General features: G+C 48.4%; 1 protein-coding gene across 2 annotated transcripts; it reads left to right on the plus strand.

The window, feature by feature from the left end:
• The first annotated feature begins 420 nt into the window (after positions 1-420).
• On the plus strand, positions 421-9586 carry LOC122398551 (putative inorganic phosphate cotransporter). 2 transcript variants are annotated; one of them, XM_043398537.1, is made up of 8 exons: positions 421-778; positions 4515-4768; positions 4832-5077; positions 5151-5235; positions 5349-5566; positions 5634-5783; positions 6214-6346; positions 6515-9586. In XM_043398537.1, the coding sequence occupies exons 1-8, from the start codon at positions 754-756 to the stop codon at positions 6958-6960; spliced, it is 1557 nt and encodes a 518-aa protein (XP_043254472.1). In that variant the 5' UTR covers positions 421-753; the 3' UTR covers positions 6961-9586. The 2 variants fall into 2 exon arrangements, with proteins under 2 accessions (XP_043254472.1, XP_043254471.1); XM_043398536.1 differs by having other exon boundaries at positions 4515-5077.
• Positions 9587-17829: the final 8243 nt, after the last annotated feature.

A 17829-nucleotide genomic window follows, 5' to 3' on the forward strand; every position in this document is an offset into this window, starting at 1 on the left:
GCAAAGGTTCGGGAGTCGTGGGTCTCAAACGAAAACGCGCGACGATTGTCCCTCCGTTTGAGACCCACGGTCGGGGACCCTCTTGGAAACCATACCCAAACGCCCCGGAACAAAACGTCGATGCACGCTCCATCCTTGCCCTAACGGTTCTCGACGGGCCCTAGGATCGTTCGTTTCCCGCGTTTCACAAAAGCGTCGTTGCTTCGCTCGAAGCGTCGGTTCGTCTCTCGACACGCAGTGACGCGCTCGGTGACGATCGCCACGACGCTGTGACGGCGTCGATGACGGTGGCGTTTGCAGATAACGGCTCGTGACTGTGTGCGTGGGTGCTCGTGGAAAAGGAACACGCGCCACCATTACAGCCGCGGCTGCTAGTAGGAACGGGAATAGTATAATACCAGCACGCGGTGGAGGCGCGTGTTAGAGTAGCTCGGTAGTCCGGCGAGGTAATCGACGCTGTCGTAATCGGGCAGCAGACGTTGGCACTGTAAGCTCACCGAGCAGTTCGAGCGGCAGCTGCCAGCATCGCGCCACGATTCGTAAGCGACGACCACGGGTTCGGAATATTTGGCAACGGGCGCAGAAACCTCGTTCCCCTCGGCTTCTTCCACGCGTCAGTTTCCCGGTTCGTTGTCTACGCGATCGTCCACCCGACGCGCGCGAATTCGCAGCCGGTGAAACCGATTTTCGCGACACGCCAAAAGGATTCCAGAACCACCCCCTAACTTTAATCGGAGGATAAAAGAGTCGAGGATGGCGTCCAACCGGAATATACGAGGTAAGAGCTTGCTTCCGCTTTTGGAAACCACCCCCGTCAGCCCCAGCTTCCGAAACCATTCGAAATTTTGGAGCTCGAACATCTTCAAGACTCGAGACTTTCAAGAGACCTGAGCTTCGAATGTTTTGCAATGTACTGTATACGAATTCAGTTGTCCCTACCCCTTAATCGCCAGTTGTAACGCGTATCGCGCGTCTTTTTCGTGAAACGAGACTTTGCCCAGCTTTGGATTAACCTCGTCGTCACTCGGGGGCCAAGAGTTATTAAAAATGCGAATTATCGGTCCCCAATAGCTCATAGTCCACGCCAGTCATACCAGACTTATTTTTTACTCGTGTCACATACGCATGTTTACTATGTTACGCGGTACACAACATAGTATTGTGATATCACTCAAAATCTGAGCGTATTCGAGCATTTATTTATGACTGTTGTCGCGTGACCTGTTGCCGGGTAGGTCGTTTTTAAGCGGTAAATGTATTATCGAGGTTCTTCTTGTTAGTCTAATGTAAAAATCGTGTAGTCCCGGTCTAATGATTGCAATCATTATTATTAAAGTGTTGGGTAAGTGCAAAGACAACCAATTTTATATACGAATGGAACTTCAAGTTTCTGGTGATCTAAGTCGGTGTATTCAATTATTTCTTCTTATCGATACACTTTAAATATATTTCTGTTAGGAGAATCGGCTTCAACAAAACTTGTACATAATAGTTTATTGCGATATCGCCATTGATAGCGTTAACTATCAGATATATTCAACAGTTTTGAGAAAGCAGAGAGTACGCGGATAAGATAAACACGGATCGATTTTTCATATTGTGTAACAAAAAATACATTTTGATAATACTTCGCGACGCGTTCAATATTTACTCGAAAGGAAAAAATCCATACGAATTCCATTTATTCGTCTATTTAGATAGATATAAAAGTGACCACCGAGCGTTCCGCTCGAAACAAGCGCGACGACGCTCGCCAACGCGTATTAATAGCTGACGGAAACGTTCGCGTCAAGTTCTGGGTGAAGGTCGCCTCAGCGAATTTTTAAAGTCGCCGTAAAACACGTGACACGGATTCCCTGAAACTCCTTTTCCACCGAATCTACAAATTAATACTCGAAATGTAGAAACTAAAATTTACGCCGACTCGAGCCATTTCGCGTTTCGGGGAGCGTCTCGTCTCTGCTTTTGACCGATCCATCCGAGAAATCCGCCAAACGATTAGCCCTTCGCAGGATTTCGTTCCACGATCGTGATTGACTCGAGGTTGCCACTGTCGGAGATAAAAGCTCAAGGTTGAATTATTCGAACGAGGTGACATTATTTTCTCATCGGGATCAGCAGCGCACCCTTTGATTCGATAATTCGTTTGATACGTTCGTGATATGAACAAACGACGCATACACCGTGCTCTAGATATCAAAAGCGGTTAGCTCTCGACTCTCGAATCCATGACCTAATGAAAAGTGTAATCAAGACCCTACGCGGTGGTTCGGTCTCACGGACCGCAAACCTACCGACCGACCAATAGCCACAGTTTCGCTCGAACAAAGCGATCGACCTTTTTTTATCAAATATTTCGTTCGATAATTATCTACGGATTTAAATATCCGGGGAACGAACGGGCCGGGCGATAGATCCCCGCAACGATCTATTCATCTGTCGGGAAATCGTTCCTCCGGAGTGCTACTTGATCTCGTAACATGCCCGGCGCACCGTCACGCGTAAATCGTATGCAACGTAGATCTAATGAAACTTCTTTTAGTAATATCTGCAATTGATTACTCAAGAAATTGACACGTGATTGACCTATTAATCTCGCATTAAGGAAAACAAGCAGTTATCGAATATTGTATACAAATACTTCGGTAGACTCGATTGTAATTAATAGTCGAGATCGTGATTGATAATTGTTGGAGTACAAAAATAGCTATAACTCCGCAACAAGGTTAACTAGTATACATGTTTATACGAACTTCTTTCGCTGTTTTTATCTTCTTAGTCGATCGTCGATACGAGAACCGCGCGTTAGTAATCACCCACTATAATTATCGTGTATCGTTCGGTCCAAAATCGACTCGATTTTTATAAAAATTTTTCATCTGCCGCGCGAAGACTCGAAACTTGAAATTCTGACAATCGTACGAATTTCGTCCGACACTTCGAGGACGTAATTATTCTCTGAACTTAATTTCAAGGAAATGCAAAGGTCTCGTTCGATTCTTTGGGCCCTCGAGATAAGAAATACACACTTTACGCAATAAGTTCACGGGCTTTGAACGCAACGCAGACGATCTCGAGGGAATTAACTCCCAGCGATGTTTCGTCGCGCGGCTGTCGTAATTTCCATAAAGCCTATCTACTCCCACGAGTACCTGCTCGACCTTTCGTACGACCGTGTTACGTCAACGAACGCGTTTCAGTCGTATCGCCTCGTCCAGGGCAAGGTTAGTCTCTCCATTCCGAAGACCATGCTGTCACCCAAACCGGAATTGTCGAAATCACAAATTAATACATCCACTGGCAGTCAAACTTCGTCAAATACTCTACGAGATCAATGTTTTGCTTTTAAATTATACACCGCTCGATATTCCGTTCGATACGCCGAGTTAATCGCAAACGTCGTGTATATCAGCATGACTTTTGTATAACAGAATGACAATACCATTCGATCGTGCCCATCCCTGGACGAAACGGAGACGGCCGCCCACGACTTACGTAAAAATTATTTACAGAACTTGCGCGCGATTGTGCAACCGAGGAAACGTGAAATTAGGATGCACGATTTAGAAATTGAATCACATCGGGTAAAGTGCAACGTCGCGTCGTTACAACGCATCACTGACCTAAGTCGGTGTCGCGAGACACTCTTTAATATGTATGCATTCGGCTAAATGTAAAAATCACGCGCAACAATGTGGTAAACGCATTTAGGGGAATCTCTGTAGCTGCAAAAGTACATTATACAGGTTGGTTGATTGGGATCTGGAACAAGACTCCATTGAATTCCACGACAGAGATATTTCAAATGCAATATGTGGGATATTATTACAGAATAAGTGTGTGAATGGTTTGCATGTGTACGCGAATGAATGGGAACGAGTGATTTATTGAATATCTTCCGCGAACTGAGGTGGAACAAGAGTGATAAGAGCCAGCTAGATTGTGAATGACAAGAGTTTACGGTAGAATGAAACGTAGGGCGTACTTCGTAGACGCGTGTACGGTCTTTGGGTGAGAGATTGATAATGTTATAGTCCACGAAATACTTCGTACTTTGCGTTTGTATTCCAGAACTCAAAGTTCATGCTAAAATTGTATTCGTAATACCAGATTACGTAGCACCGATGACCGCGATTACGGATGTCTGGTAAATAATAGGATTTGTAAACACATTTATAATAAATTTGCGTCTTGAGATTTTGCTGACTAATCGGGTTAGATCAGACTTTCTTAATAGTGCTTGTAAAATGGATTAAAACCGCGTTAAACGAAAGAAATTGTTTACTTAACGGGGGGAGGTTCTGTCTTGATCTATTCAAAATTCTATGATCCTACCTACACAATCGCGATGATATTTATGGACGGTAGTACGAGTCAGAGTTACATTGCAGGAAAGAAGTATAAGATTTCAGCACCGTAAACGATCGTTTACGGCGCCTCCGGTTGTTGCAAGGTAGTCCGCAGAAGACGTAATTATACGTTTCAGGGATCTAATGGTTTAATTTTCCCTCCAGATTGGCTGACGTGCAGGCAAGTGCTGAACATCATGGTCATCCTGGGATTCATGTTGAATTACATGTTACGCGTGAATCTGACGATCGCCATCGTGTCGATGGTGACTCCCAGCAACGACACGTCGCATCCCAGCGGACTGCATCCGTCGAGCGATTGCGACGGTCGAAGCATCGTCGTTGCTTCGCTGGACAATGCTACGACGATCGCCAAACAACCACCTACGACCTCCATCATCCCCGACGCACCGAAACACGTACGCCTTGTCTTTCGTTTTTCGTTACTCGATCCAAGCAATAACGATTCCGTGTTACCGCAGGAAGAGTTGGAGCAAACGAGGTATCCGTGGAACGAGTACGAAGTAAATCTCGCATTGGGGAGCTTCTTCTGGGGCTACATATGCACGGAGCTGCCAGGTGGAAGACTCGCGGAAGTCGTGGGCGCGAAAAGAGTGTTTGGATACAGCATGCTGGTGTCCAGCGCTATAACGTTGTTCACCCCGTTGGCAGCAAGCTACGGTTGCGTAGCAGTCGCTGCTCTGAGGGCCGTTCTTGGATTCATGTTGGTGGGTTTTCAATTTAATTTCTTGCCTAATCTCTGCAAAATTCTGCGTGCTAATCGACGCGATAATCTATCAGGGAGCTACTTGGCCCGCCATTCAACCGATGACCGCTCGATGGATTCCGCCGAACGAGCGCAGCAAGTTTGTCGCCAACATGATGGGTAAATATTGTATAATTAGAAACGGCATAGTTAGGATGCGTTTAGGATGAGTCTATCGAACGAACAAATGCTCGGTGCATGATCACGATAAAATTATCACAAATTGTTTCCAGCTTCGTCGCTCGGTGCTGCAATAACTATGCCAATTTCTGGATTCCTGATCGCCTCGTTGGGATGGGAATACGTATTTTACGTAACTGGAATCATCGGTCTCGCGTGGAGCATAGCCTGGTTTCTTTTGGTATTCGATTCTCCCGCCCAGCATCCCAGAATCTCCATGGACGAACGCCGATACATCGAACAAGCGATCGGCACGACTTCCACGAACAAGGTAAACGGAAAACGACTTCGTTTCTGTTGAAATAAATGTCAAACGATCCGTTTGTCTTTGGTTTCAGCGTCTACCCGTTCCATGGAAATCTATTCTCCTTTCGGCGCCTGTTTGGGCCATCATAATCACTCACGCGTGCAGCGTTTTCGGATATTTCACCGTCGTCAATCAATTGCCCACTTACATGAAGTACATTTTGAACTTCAACATTAAACAGGTTGGTGTTTACGTTTCTCTTACTTTTCAGAACCTTTCAACCACTGCACTCGAGCATACTCGAGTTTTGACAATTCTATAAGATCCTCTACTCGATAATTGTTAGAAAATGATTTTATCTGCTTCATAGCAGCTTTCAAATAGCGTACGTTCTAGATGGCGCCACCAAATTGCATCAAACGGCATTACAGATACCTGTTCGAGCATAGTTTAAAGAGCGTACATAACGTTTGCGAATAAACTCTTCGTTTTAATCAAGTAACGTCAAAGTATTTCACGTTTCAGCTGTCGTAGCATCTTTGAATATTTCGAATCATTGTCTATGCAACATCGAACATATAAAAATGGATGGAGTATTTTCTGAGAGTGAAACGTAGACTCTAGTCTATACCCAGTTTATAATTTCATACGAATCCGTTGATTCCACACAGAATGGACTGTTGTCGTCGTTACCCTACCTCGGTAAATACATCTTCGCCGTGGCCATGTCCTCGTTGGCCGACTATCTGCTCAGGAAGAAGAAGCTGTCGGTAACGGCAATTCGAAAAATTTTCACCACCTTTGGTGAGTAGAAAACACACCGAACGTTGCTCCAACTTTTGCACCGGACGAGTGCCAAGCTTGTTTAAAATTATCTTCGTGTTAATATTTTTGTAGCTTCTGCAAAGTCTCTTTCGCTCGACGCTGTACCATTTTGGTATACGATGATCCTTCGATGTGTGTATTTTTCAGCCGTGATGAGTCCAGGACTGTTGATGATCGTGCAGGCTTATCAGGGATGCGATCGCGTAGCGTCGGTGACGATCTTCACCATCGCTCTGACGATCAATGGCGCCGTGACGGCGGGTTATCTGGGGAACGGTTTGGACATCGCGCCCAATTTCTCGGGAACTATTTTCGGCATGGCGAACACGCTCAGCTCTCTAGGCGGATTCCTAAGCAGCCACATGGTCGGCACGATAACGTACAAGAATCAGAGCTACGCCCAATGGAGCATCATCTTTTGGATCCTGGCGTGCACGTATTGCTTCGGCGCGCTGACGTTCGCGTTCTTCGGCACCGGGGAGTTGCAGAAATGGAACAATCCGTTGGAGAGTGAGAATCAAAAGAGAACGAACGTCGAAAGTGTTTTGGACCACCAAGAATCCGTGCCCTTGAACGGCAAAACTATCTCCTAACGAAACGGTCGCGAACGGTAGATCGAATTTTATTCCGCCGATACCGGAAGTATTCGCGTTCGCCAAACGCTAGGTAAAATCAAAGCTAGACAATTGTAACTGTATTAGAAAATGTTCCTCTTTCCCGTACGCTTACGAAACGGCGTTCGTAATTTATAGACGATCGTTACCTGAACGATGACGTACATTTTTGCTTCTGCGTTGTATTATGAATGGAACAGCGAATACCTAATCTGCGTTCGGTGATGCAAGATGCTCGTTTAGAATAACGATAGTTAGTTGACCGTGGCTCGGTGCCATATCTGGCCACCTATCAAGGGAAGCCTACTTTCTCGAATTCTCGCGTGTTTTCTTTCCCGTCTCGGAACGAGTGGGCAGGGTGAACGAGACACGGACACCTAACGCCAGGTATGCGACGCGAACGTGACTTTTAGGAGCGTCGAGGAATTTGTCTTTCGTCGGTCTGCCAAATTCCCATTGCAGCTTTTATTCGTTTATGGGCAGATAAAACCTTCGATCACAATCGCGACCCGACACGACTCGAACTTCCTTCGCACGCTACCAATAACGTAATTACCATATCCGTAAATCGAGGAAGTAGTTTTCGGAAATTATGTAAACATTGTTCGTCGATGCGGTAACTCGCGTGTTTGTTTATTTTATTCGAACGTATCTTTTCGTCCATGCGTGTTCAAATTAGGTGGCTCGTTCTCTGATCGATAGCGCCACGGCGACCATAATTGCATCTCAGGTCGATGCATTCGCTTACCAACAACCGATAATACGATTAACGAGCAACTTTCTCATCGAGTTATCGCCAAATTTTGATACACTGTGTACCCACGGTATCGCAGCAGCAGCCAGCCCCCCCCCCAGGGGAAAATTATTTCAATTTTACGCGACGTCGCTGTTCGACTGTTCGACAATATGATTTTAGCCATCGCGTATAGCAACGACGAGAAAGAAACGGCGACTGTGGCGAAGGTGAGAGACTGTGCGCGAGATAAGGGACGGTAAAACGAGACAGAAGAGACGCCGACGACCTCAGGACTTAGCGCGTAGAATGCAAAGCAGAGAAAGCACACGGAACGGCGCGGCGCATCCGCGTCGCGATGACCGGCGTAGGGGCGCCGCGCGTTGCGGTGATGTTCGCCGTGACGCGTGGCGCTGCGGCGCTCCACCGACGTGCCAGGAGAACAGACGAACGCGGAGGTGAACGTGTACCGAGAACACGATCTCCATCTTGGTGCTGTTCTCCGTATCGAATCCGCCCGTTTGTTCGTCTCCTCGTGGAAATATTGCCTCGCGTTCGCCGGCGACTCCGCTTACGAGACCGTTTAAAAAACCGACGCGGACAACACCTTCGAAACGTAAGGAAATATCCTGACATCCGGCCCCGACCTTAACGCGATCGATTCTCTTTCGCGAACGCCGACACCACTTAGCGAGAAGTAACGCGTCGTCGCGCGCGGAACGTTTTCCCAACGGCGCGCTTTCCAACGTTTCGTTGTCGAAACATCTGCGTCCGATTTGGAACAGGGTCGCATGAAAGCGTCCGTGCCGAAGCGATGGCGTCCAGCTAAACGTGTTCGGTGGAAAAGGTAGGGAACTGGAGAACTCGTCGCGAATTCGACGCGTCCGAGGGGTTTCGGGCATCGAACAGCGCGGAAAGATAGCCGGTGGATTATCATGCATGTGCATGTTCGCGAAAGAAAGCTTGTAAAGCTGATTAAACCTTAGTTAATCACAGCAAAGCAGGAGAACATCGGGTCGCAAGAGGCTACGCTGCGAGGTACGACCACCTCGTTAACCTGTTTCACTGATAAACGTTTTATCTAGCGGGCGGTCCCGCGCGGCAAACTCTCCTCGAGCTCACCTCCGTTCTCCTTTTGATCTCCGTTCCTCTCCGACATAGCGATTGAAGCCGGTACTACGGTCCGCGAATTCCTCGCGTTTTCAGATAAATTAATCCCGAATCTACCCCTTTTCTGCTGGACCAGCGACGTAAGAAACAGTCGGTAGAAATAAAAATATTTGTACAATAACGTGTAGAAAGGTATGTAGCGTTGTAGGACGAATTTAAATCCCTCGCAAAACACTATTAATGTGTTTTCGCGAAAGAAAATGGTTGCCCGTTGCTGTACCAAACGGATTAACTGTTTTCTCGGTCCAATCTCCTCTTCGATCGGCATTAATACGATACGGGTGGTGGTTGTTGGTTTCTCGACACGGAGTTTCCTTGCGCGTCATGTTTCCTGGATGTCTCGCGCGCATTCAACATCCATCGACGTGGACGCCATTTGTCTCGTCTCGCTTGCTGAATATTTCTCCTTAATTTTATTTAGTTTAATGCTTCGAGAAATTCTCTGGAATATCTAAAAATTTATTTTCTAGACACTCTAGAATTGCGAGGAGGCCAGAGCGATTCAGGTAGAAACTCCGAATATGTTCTTATTGTCCTCGAAATAACTATTTCGGTAATTTCCCTGTATTTTAATGTCATTATGGCTTCGTAATTGCTGTTTGGCGTTCATGCAGCTGCGACTATCTTCCGAATAAGCCAAATAAAGTAATAATGGTTGACGTTACGTTTTGTTTAAGCAACGCAGATTTATGCAACTTTCAGGTCCGTTCATCCCTGTATCAAACGATGAAGTTTAAAATTAAATTTATCTTGAGTCGAACCTCCGTTGATCTTGTCTTCGTTGAAGTTTCCTTTTAGTACATTATAGAGGTATACGAGTAGACCTTACATCCAATGTATACAACAAGTTACACAAATGAGGACAAGAGGAAGTGAGACAGAAAATGAAATTACAAAAACATTCCTGACATAATAAGATTGCTCCGACAAGTGTAAAAACGATCTATTCCCAAAAATGGTGGTCCCTTCCCGGATGTTGGATTTTCCGCGAAGGACCAGGGTCGAGAGATAGGGATCGACGGCGGTCGTGTCGAGGAATTGCGCAATTTATTCAAAGCAATTGGCCCAGTAGTTCCGCGCGGAACGCAGGAACACGGGGGAGAGCGGTCCACGGGCGATTATTAAGGATTCTCGTAATAACGCGCTGGAGAATGGCCGGTTGCACGCACCGATCTCGAGGGACGCCGATGCCCTCGAGTAGCCAAAGAACAACTTTCAGCGCAGCGAACCGCTGCCCTGACCGCCCCCGACTCATGGGAACATCCCCGGGGCGATACGGGCCAACGTTCAACTCCTCTTTTCTGCTCCCATCGTCTCAGCTCCCACTCTCTCCCCCTCTCTGATCTCGATTTCGAAATGGAATCGTGCGTAACCCGAACTTCGGGCCAATCTACCGGCCAGTAATTTCGGAAGAATGCGACCGGCGATTCCGGGATACTCGGGTAGAAATCGTGCGAGCTTTAACGACGAGCAAACGAGGGTAAACGCTAGTCGCGCACCGACCGCTTTCTGTTGCACGACACCTTTCTTCGCGAGGCTGCTGAACATAGACACAGGTAGGAACGCGAGGGGGAGGAAGGAGTAAGCGTAGAAGCAGAAGCAGAAGCCGCGGGCGGAGGAAGATATGCAAAAAAGGCGAAGCGTAGAAACGGATCTTGAGAAGACGATCTCAGGAACAAAGGGAGGAAAGAGAATGAGGAGCAAAGAGGCGGTAGCGTAGTCGGTGGTGGAGATGGAGCCGGGGTTCGGGTTCGGGTTCGGGTTTCAGGGGTCAGGGCCGGGGACGGGGTGGGGGCAGAGACACGAAGAGGAAAGAGAAAAAGGCCGAAGATGAGCGGCACGTATGCTAGGTATGCGGGTGAGAAACACCCGGGGCGACTGGCCGCCGCGGCGATCCGCCCACGTTTATGCCGCACACTCTTCCGCCCCGGACTCGCCCCATGGCTCTCGAGAGCGTGGTAAACCGACTGCCGATGCTGCTGTTGCTGTTGCTGCTTCGACAACTTCCACGGAATCGCCACGGTTTAAGAACCACGCGAGCCACCCGGGTTCGTCTCCGTGCTCGGCACGCGATTCGGGGAACTCGAAAAGAGAATCGAACGAACGCCCCCGCGGGCACACGCCGCCGTCACGCGAGCCCTTTTTTCTCCCAACAGCGGAGAAGACAGAAGCGAACTCGAGCAACCAGCTTTCGTTTCGAAACTCTGGATTTTATTTCTACGAATTTGATATTTTCGTAAAGATTTTTCTTCGTCGAATCAACGCGCACTCGACCGCTACCGCGGTAAATTAATGACGCTAATACCGAGAGTGCAAGGCAGGAAAAGTAATAGCAGGGTAACGACGGAGTAATGAGTCCGCTGTAATTAAGCGCGGTAATTGCAATATTATTGAACGCGCAGGGGCTACCCGTAGGGTCAAAGGCAGGCGTTGAACACACGGTTTAACCTTTTTGTTATTCTCTTATTACGCGAATATTATGTTTTCTACGCGTCTTACGAATAACAACGAGCCACCGAAACGGCTATTCTTCGCGCGGGCATAATCATAAAAATACCGAGCAACGATGAGTTCGCGGAAGGTGTTTGCCACGCGCAGGTGCGCGGCCCATAGACGCATCGATGCATCCGAAGTCTTAATTAGTTTCGGGATGCGTTCGCGCGATAAATTTCGCGTTTTTTTGCTGGTAGCGAATCGGAAACGGTAGGCGCTTTAAAATTGTGCACGGTGACCGGGCAGGTGATGGCCGCGCGAAGAGCTAGTCAGGTGTTTGCCGCGTCGTTGAAAGCGCGCGTACCCGACCCTGTAACGGGTGTCCCTAATTCCGACGAATTAACGATATCGATGCGTTTACGCGTGCTCGCGATCGCGATGAAAATCACGTGACTTGACGAACATGACTACGAACTGATAAAAAAAATTGCAAAAATTTTTTACAAAGAGGCCCGAGTGATCTCGTTCGAGTCGTACGAGTCAATTTTCGAAGGATTAAATTGCGCAAGGCGTAGGAAAGCTGCGCGAGATCGAGCGTTTCTTTTCGTAGGATCATTTGTCGATGGTCGTCCAGGGGAAGTGGTCTCAATTCGCAACCATTAACGTCGTTATCGGCGGTTCGATCTCGGTGAAGGGGCTGCTCCTCGCGTCAGGTGCAAATTTCGATAGAGGCTGAGCAACCGGCGTTCGAACGAGGAAATTTCAAAGACAAGCGTCCGCGACAGGTGGACGAGAGAACGTACTCCGCGTTCCAGGCGTCCCGACCCCGAAACCGGAAGTTGCTCGAGCACGCGAGCATCGCTTAGCTTGTCCACCGGCACGCGTCGTCTCCCCGTGAAATTGCTACGAATGCTAATTCATTACGAAGTTGGTTAATGCTTCCGTTTTAAGAAATCCCGCTTCCCTCGGTCGGATCGAACGTTTCGCTGCGAACGAACGTGGAACACGTTCCGTTCTCGAATCCGGGTCATCTTTCGTTTACTGTTATTTCAAATACGCCCAAGAGTATTCTCGAGAAAAATGAAAGACCAACGGGGGTTGTTGTATCCACCAACTGTCTCGTAGGTGGAAATTCTTTTTTTCAGGGGGGATGGGGCTTATCGAAGAGTTTAGAGACGACTGATTCGGACGCGTTCCAGGCAGGTTGCATCGATACGCGAAAGAATCTCGCTGGAATCTCGCAGTCACGCTGGCGCCAACGTGCTGGTAACTTTATATCGATTCTGTCGACTCGTGCAGCGGAGTCTCTGTCGGGGATATTCGGCTGGGCCGGTTAGTCAAGTACCAGAACGAGTAGAGCACCGATGTATTTATACGACGCGCGAGAGGTATACATCTGTTTCCATCCGGGCACGTGTCCGGCACAGAATTAGAACGTTCCGAGGAAGCCGGGAAAAGGAGACGAAACCGGCCAAATCGAGCGTAGAGGGAACGTGGAACGCATCTTGATTTCGTCGATGCACCAACCTTCGCGTTTTCCCTCCGATTTTACCGATTTTCACGATCCCAAATGACGAGCAGACTTTGGGTGAAATTCGGCGGTGGAAGTGCCAGGTTTCCGCCATAAGTTTGCCAAGTTTGGAGTTTTATTCGGTATGGTTAGCGGCTGCGCCGTGTCGCCGAACACGTGCGCTCGCTGGGCCCATTTTGGTGAACCCGTTACGGTCGCAAAGGGACCGTCCAAGATGCCGCGTTCGTCGTTCCAAGTTTACGACCTATTGTCAATTAAAAGACACTCGTAAACCTGGTCGATTCGGTAAAGTCCAACAAAAATATTCGACTCACGGTAGTAAATGGCCTGCGAGTTTTACTTAAGGCCCATTGGGGACCTTGCCTATGCAGAATTTGTTTAATTCTATTATGTTAAATGTTACTATCGCTTCTGTCAACTTCGATGAATTGTAATTAAACAGATATCGAGTCTTGTGTAAGCAATAGGCGACAAATCGCTGGAAGACATGCTTTAATATGGCTCGATAACGAAGTGAACTAGTTTACACCGGCCGTTTGATAAGCGTACTCGAGTACCTGATTCGTATCAAACGCTCGGTATAAACGATGCCTTATCAAATTGGTCCGACGCGTCTGAAGAAGGCGTATCGAACGAAAATAATACGAGTGCTTAACGTCTTAGCTGTACACACTCGTGTATTTTAAAATTAAGTGGAGCAATGTTAGGTTTGCAATCTCGTAACAGTCGTACTCGATGTACACGGCATCTACGATAATGTTGTGCGATTCGAGTTGGAAATTTGTTGAAAAGTGCAATTCGTAGTCGACCGAAAACTGATCAACTTCTGTTCGAAAACCGTGACGACAGTCGCGTGCCACACCCTGAATTTTTCTAATCTCCATGTTGGCGGTCGTTCCATATGAAAATACAAAATAAAAAAAAATTTGTTGAACCTAAAAATTGCAATCACGCCGGAAAGTGAACGATAGTAAGATATTTTTACTATAAAAATCTTATCGTACGTTCGAACAGCGCTCGCTGTTCCAGGAATGGCCAGCGAAGGTGATAATAATAGCTTTAGATTTTGCTCCGGTATCTCATCGTGATCGTAGACGATAGTGCTTCAGATCGGTAAATGAGCCTGTATCTACATCTAAAATCTCTGTGTACGCGACGATTGCCTCTCTCTCTCGGAGTGGCTAATTCTTTGTTTCGCTCGGGTGAGCAGGTCTATCACCAGGTGTTTCGCGGGTGGAATAGAAATGGACCGAGTATCGCGGGTTACGCGCGGTTGCACGCGCTCGTGCCCTCGTGTCCAAGCATGCTCGAACGAGATTCAATGGGCGAGCAAAAGCCTCGATCTTCTTTCGAATCCGAAACACGCTTCGCGTCTCAACGCACCGACGCATTCCTCCTCCACCCGGAGACGGACGATTCTTTATTCCGAACGGATCGTGACAATGAACACCGTGTAAAGGGAGGGTGCATTAGGGTTCCTTCATTGTAAACACTATTGAAACGCGACCACCGTGGCAGTCGACGTTTTAACCTGTTTGCCCTCGGTCGATGAAACGATACCAAAATGGCGTCGTGTAAAGGTTAAAGGTTAAAGAGAATCGGAAAACGGAAGCGGAGGATCGGTAGAGCTTCACGAGCGATTCCAAGCCATCGTCGGATTACACGTACGCGACAGCTTTTAAATGTGCATGTGGCGCCAGATGTCGCGCCTCGTAATCTTTAGACCAAACTTTGCCCTTCCTCTTTGCTCGCCCGCTCGGGCACGCACGCTCCTTCTCGCTCCGACTTCCAGCCTGGCAAGCATTCGAGAACGCAGTACCATACCTACTACTCCGCGCCAGCCGGTCGTATCGTGTTTCATAGTCGCAACAATAAGGGCAACATTTTACGCGCGACTGCCTCGCGGATTCGATCGCCTTCTCCTACGCAGCATTCCGGCTACCAATTCGACGCAAACGGAAAATCCAAAATGTCGCTGACCCTATTAACCCCCTGCACGATTTACCGAGTCGACAGTTTTTCCTTGCACGATCTTTGGAACGTGGACGTTTCGACTTGTACGTGGGTATCTATAGCCTCTAAGAAACTACCCCTTCTATGAATCTTTCTGTGAGGCGTGTTATATATAGAACTACTCCGAAAGCTAGAGAGAGCCCCACGCCGTACACTTCGAGAAGCCAGAGTTAGATTTTGGAAGCCTTGAACTCGATCCCACGATCCGTTGATTATTTAATACTCAGTAAATATGGTACTGGTCACGGAAAAGACACGTTCGAGAGTTTGAAACGATGTGGATTTCGATGTACCGGGCTTCGCGAGCCCTTAAAGTGGGCAACGGCCTTTACGGCGAACGAAAAACGAGAGAGTACCGGTCGAGATTCGACGCTCGAAAGGCCGACCGCGCGCCAGGGACGAAATACCTAGGTGCCGGGGTCCTCGAGGTAATAATGGCGGTGTCCGAACGACGGTTCGATGACCCAGGTGGTAAAGGAATTGTATACGGTGTCACCGATACCCCAAATACGGCCAACAGTCATTGTTCGCCTTGTAACCGATACTCTCTGGTTCCGAGAACAGGCTGATCTTCTACCTGTACCTCTGTCCGCATAATTGCCCGGCCTTTGCGCACCTTGCCCTTTGTGTTGCTCGATTCGTCGTGCCGTTGTCGCGATTCAGGCTGTCAAGCTGTGAACGCCGGGAACAGAAACTACGAGCTCGGAAACAACGTTTATTAACGCGTCGCGTACGGTGGATCGGATCGGAATAAGATTTCGATACATGTTTGATTCGTTTCGCATGAATCGCCGCGATAGAAAATGTCGTTGCGCGTACGGTGACACGCTTTGGGATGAAATTTGTCTAGAAGCGTCGACGTGGAGGGACGAGCGAGGCAAAATAGCCAGGCAAAAAGATCTCGGCAGGTGAGGGCCCGGGTTCTTACGACCTCGCATAAATCAGACCTTCGCCAAGGGACTCGTTACGCTCGTACACTCTCGCACCACCCGCACGCTTGGCATTCGTAAATTTTCCACGTCGAACAATACGGTCTTGATGCGACCGGGGCTATAAAGGGTCGGCTCTCGAAAAGCTTTGTAACCGATACCTAAACCTATTCGTATTTTCTCGTACACCTGTCCGACTCGTCTTCGCCTCGGCCATCCCGACCGAGACGAATCCCGCCGTACCCACAATTACATTGCTCGGTTGTCGTTTTTCGACAGGCACCCGCCGTTGCTTCGACCTTTTCAAAGCGAACGTTTAAAATAATACAACGAGCATTACTCCCCCCTGTAACGGTCCTGTTCCGGACGCTTTCACGAGCTCCGCGAGGGTCTAACTCTTTACGGCTGGATTCTATTGTACGCCAACTGCTATCGGAACTTTTGACGCTCCTTAATCTAATGAGACTTCGAAGACTCGAGTACTAAAGATCGATTTGAATCGAATAAGAGGGCCAGGTTGCAGCGATGCGGTCGTCGCGAGGACATTAGCATCGCGTTATCGAAAAAGACCGGGAATCGTCCGAGTGGCTAGGGATGGAAGCGCGAATGGTTTCCCAAAAAAGGCAAATCGAGGACGGGATTCGGAGTATGGTGGAGACAGGTTGGACGACCGGGGCTACAGGACGCAGGATGGGGAATGCAAAACGATAGACAGAGCCAGGGGCTAAGGGTGCAGGGGTGGAGGAGAGTCGACGGCGACGAAGGGTGTGGCGGAGGGTAGAGAAATAAAGGCAATGAATGATGCCGCGCGGCAGGTGCATCGTAGCGTGTTTAACGAGTGGCCCGGTCCCAGGCTCCGTGCACCTGTAACCTGTAACTTGGACCGAAGGAATTGGCTCGAAGGGCCTCTCGGCGTCGACGCTTCTTCGTTTCGAATCACTTCCGTCGCTTCCAGGCGGCTGATACGCCGCACGGAACACGACGGGGACCACAATGGACGAAAACGTTGGTACCGATCGATAGATTAAGGAAACTTAATGGCGCCAATTAAGGGAAATCCTCCAAGATGATCGATCTTAAAGATTTTCGGTTTCTGTAACTAGTTTTGCCAGTAAAGATGACAAGTCTGGAGACGATGGATAAGAAAATGGAGGAGAATGTACGGTACGAGCGAGCGATAGATACGTGTCGCGACTCTCGGGAAGTTCGAGCCTCGATAGCGATAAAAGCGTGAAATTAAGGAAACTGGTCCGACAGCCCGAGCGCCTACATTCGCTGTAACCGGCGGTAGGAGGTAATTGGCGCGCGATATTTCAAGGACCGTAAGTCAGGAAGCCGAAGCCCTCGAGCTTCGAGAACGTGAGAAATAAACGACGGCGTATACGCGCGAGATGAAATACGAGCGCAGTACGGCTGCGCTCGGAGAAAAGTCGTTTAAGAATGCTCTTAGGCCGTTCCACTCTCCCGCCTCTCACTCTCTCTCTCTCTCGCTCTCTCATCCAGTTCTCGATCGACCCACCTGTTGAGTCCCGCCGAGGCTCGTTCCCCGCGTCGCGACGTTCTTCTTTCGAGCACTGCTTTAACCCTTTTGCTCCCAAGCACCGAACAAGTACGCGCTCGAAAAGCGCACAAAAACTAATTGCTTTAAATTTTGAAATATCGCGGACACCGTATGAAAAATCGCCGCATCGAGTACGAATATATTATTTACTCGGTTCTTTCACGGGCGGGGGTCCGCGAAGCACCGAGTCTTTGCTGTTGCGAGTCAAACATTGATTTCGGGGGCCCCCTTCGATCGAGGCCCCGAGCAGATGTCCTTTTTGCCTACGGAATAACGCGCCACCGAATCGATCGTTCCGTTTCGAAGTCACGCGAACCAACTTTGCCACGCGATCGTCCCCGACGAACGATTCGTAAAAAAATTCGAAAATTTGCCTGTTACAAGGACTCTTGGGACTCCCACGCGTACGTAGAAAACGTAGAAAATTCATATCCGTGTGAAATTATTCCGGAGAACGTTTCGGGCGGACCGTGTATTT

Source organism: Colletes gigas, unplaced genomic scaffold, assembly GCF_013123115.1.
Source record: "Colletes gigas isolate AHSC1104 unplaced genomic scaffold, ASM1312311v1 Colletes_gigas_Sc00011, whole genome shotgun sequence".
In the NCBI taxonomy this organism is placed as follows: domain Eukaryota; kingdom Metazoa; phylum Arthropoda; class Insecta; order Hymenoptera; family Colletidae; genus Colletes; species Colletes gigas.

Coding starts and splice junctions, on each gene's coding strand:
- LOC122398551 (XM_043398536.1), top strand. CDS start 754: ATGGCGTCCAACCGGAATATACGAG. Junction 5,567..5,633: donor GCACGACTTCCACGAACAAG/GTAAACGGAAAA, acceptor CTTTGGTTTCAG/CGTCTACCCGTTCCATGGAA. Junction 6,347..6,514: donor AAAAATTTTCACCACCTTTG/GTGAGTAGAAAA, acceptor TGTATTTTTCAG/CCGTGATGAGTCCAGGACTG.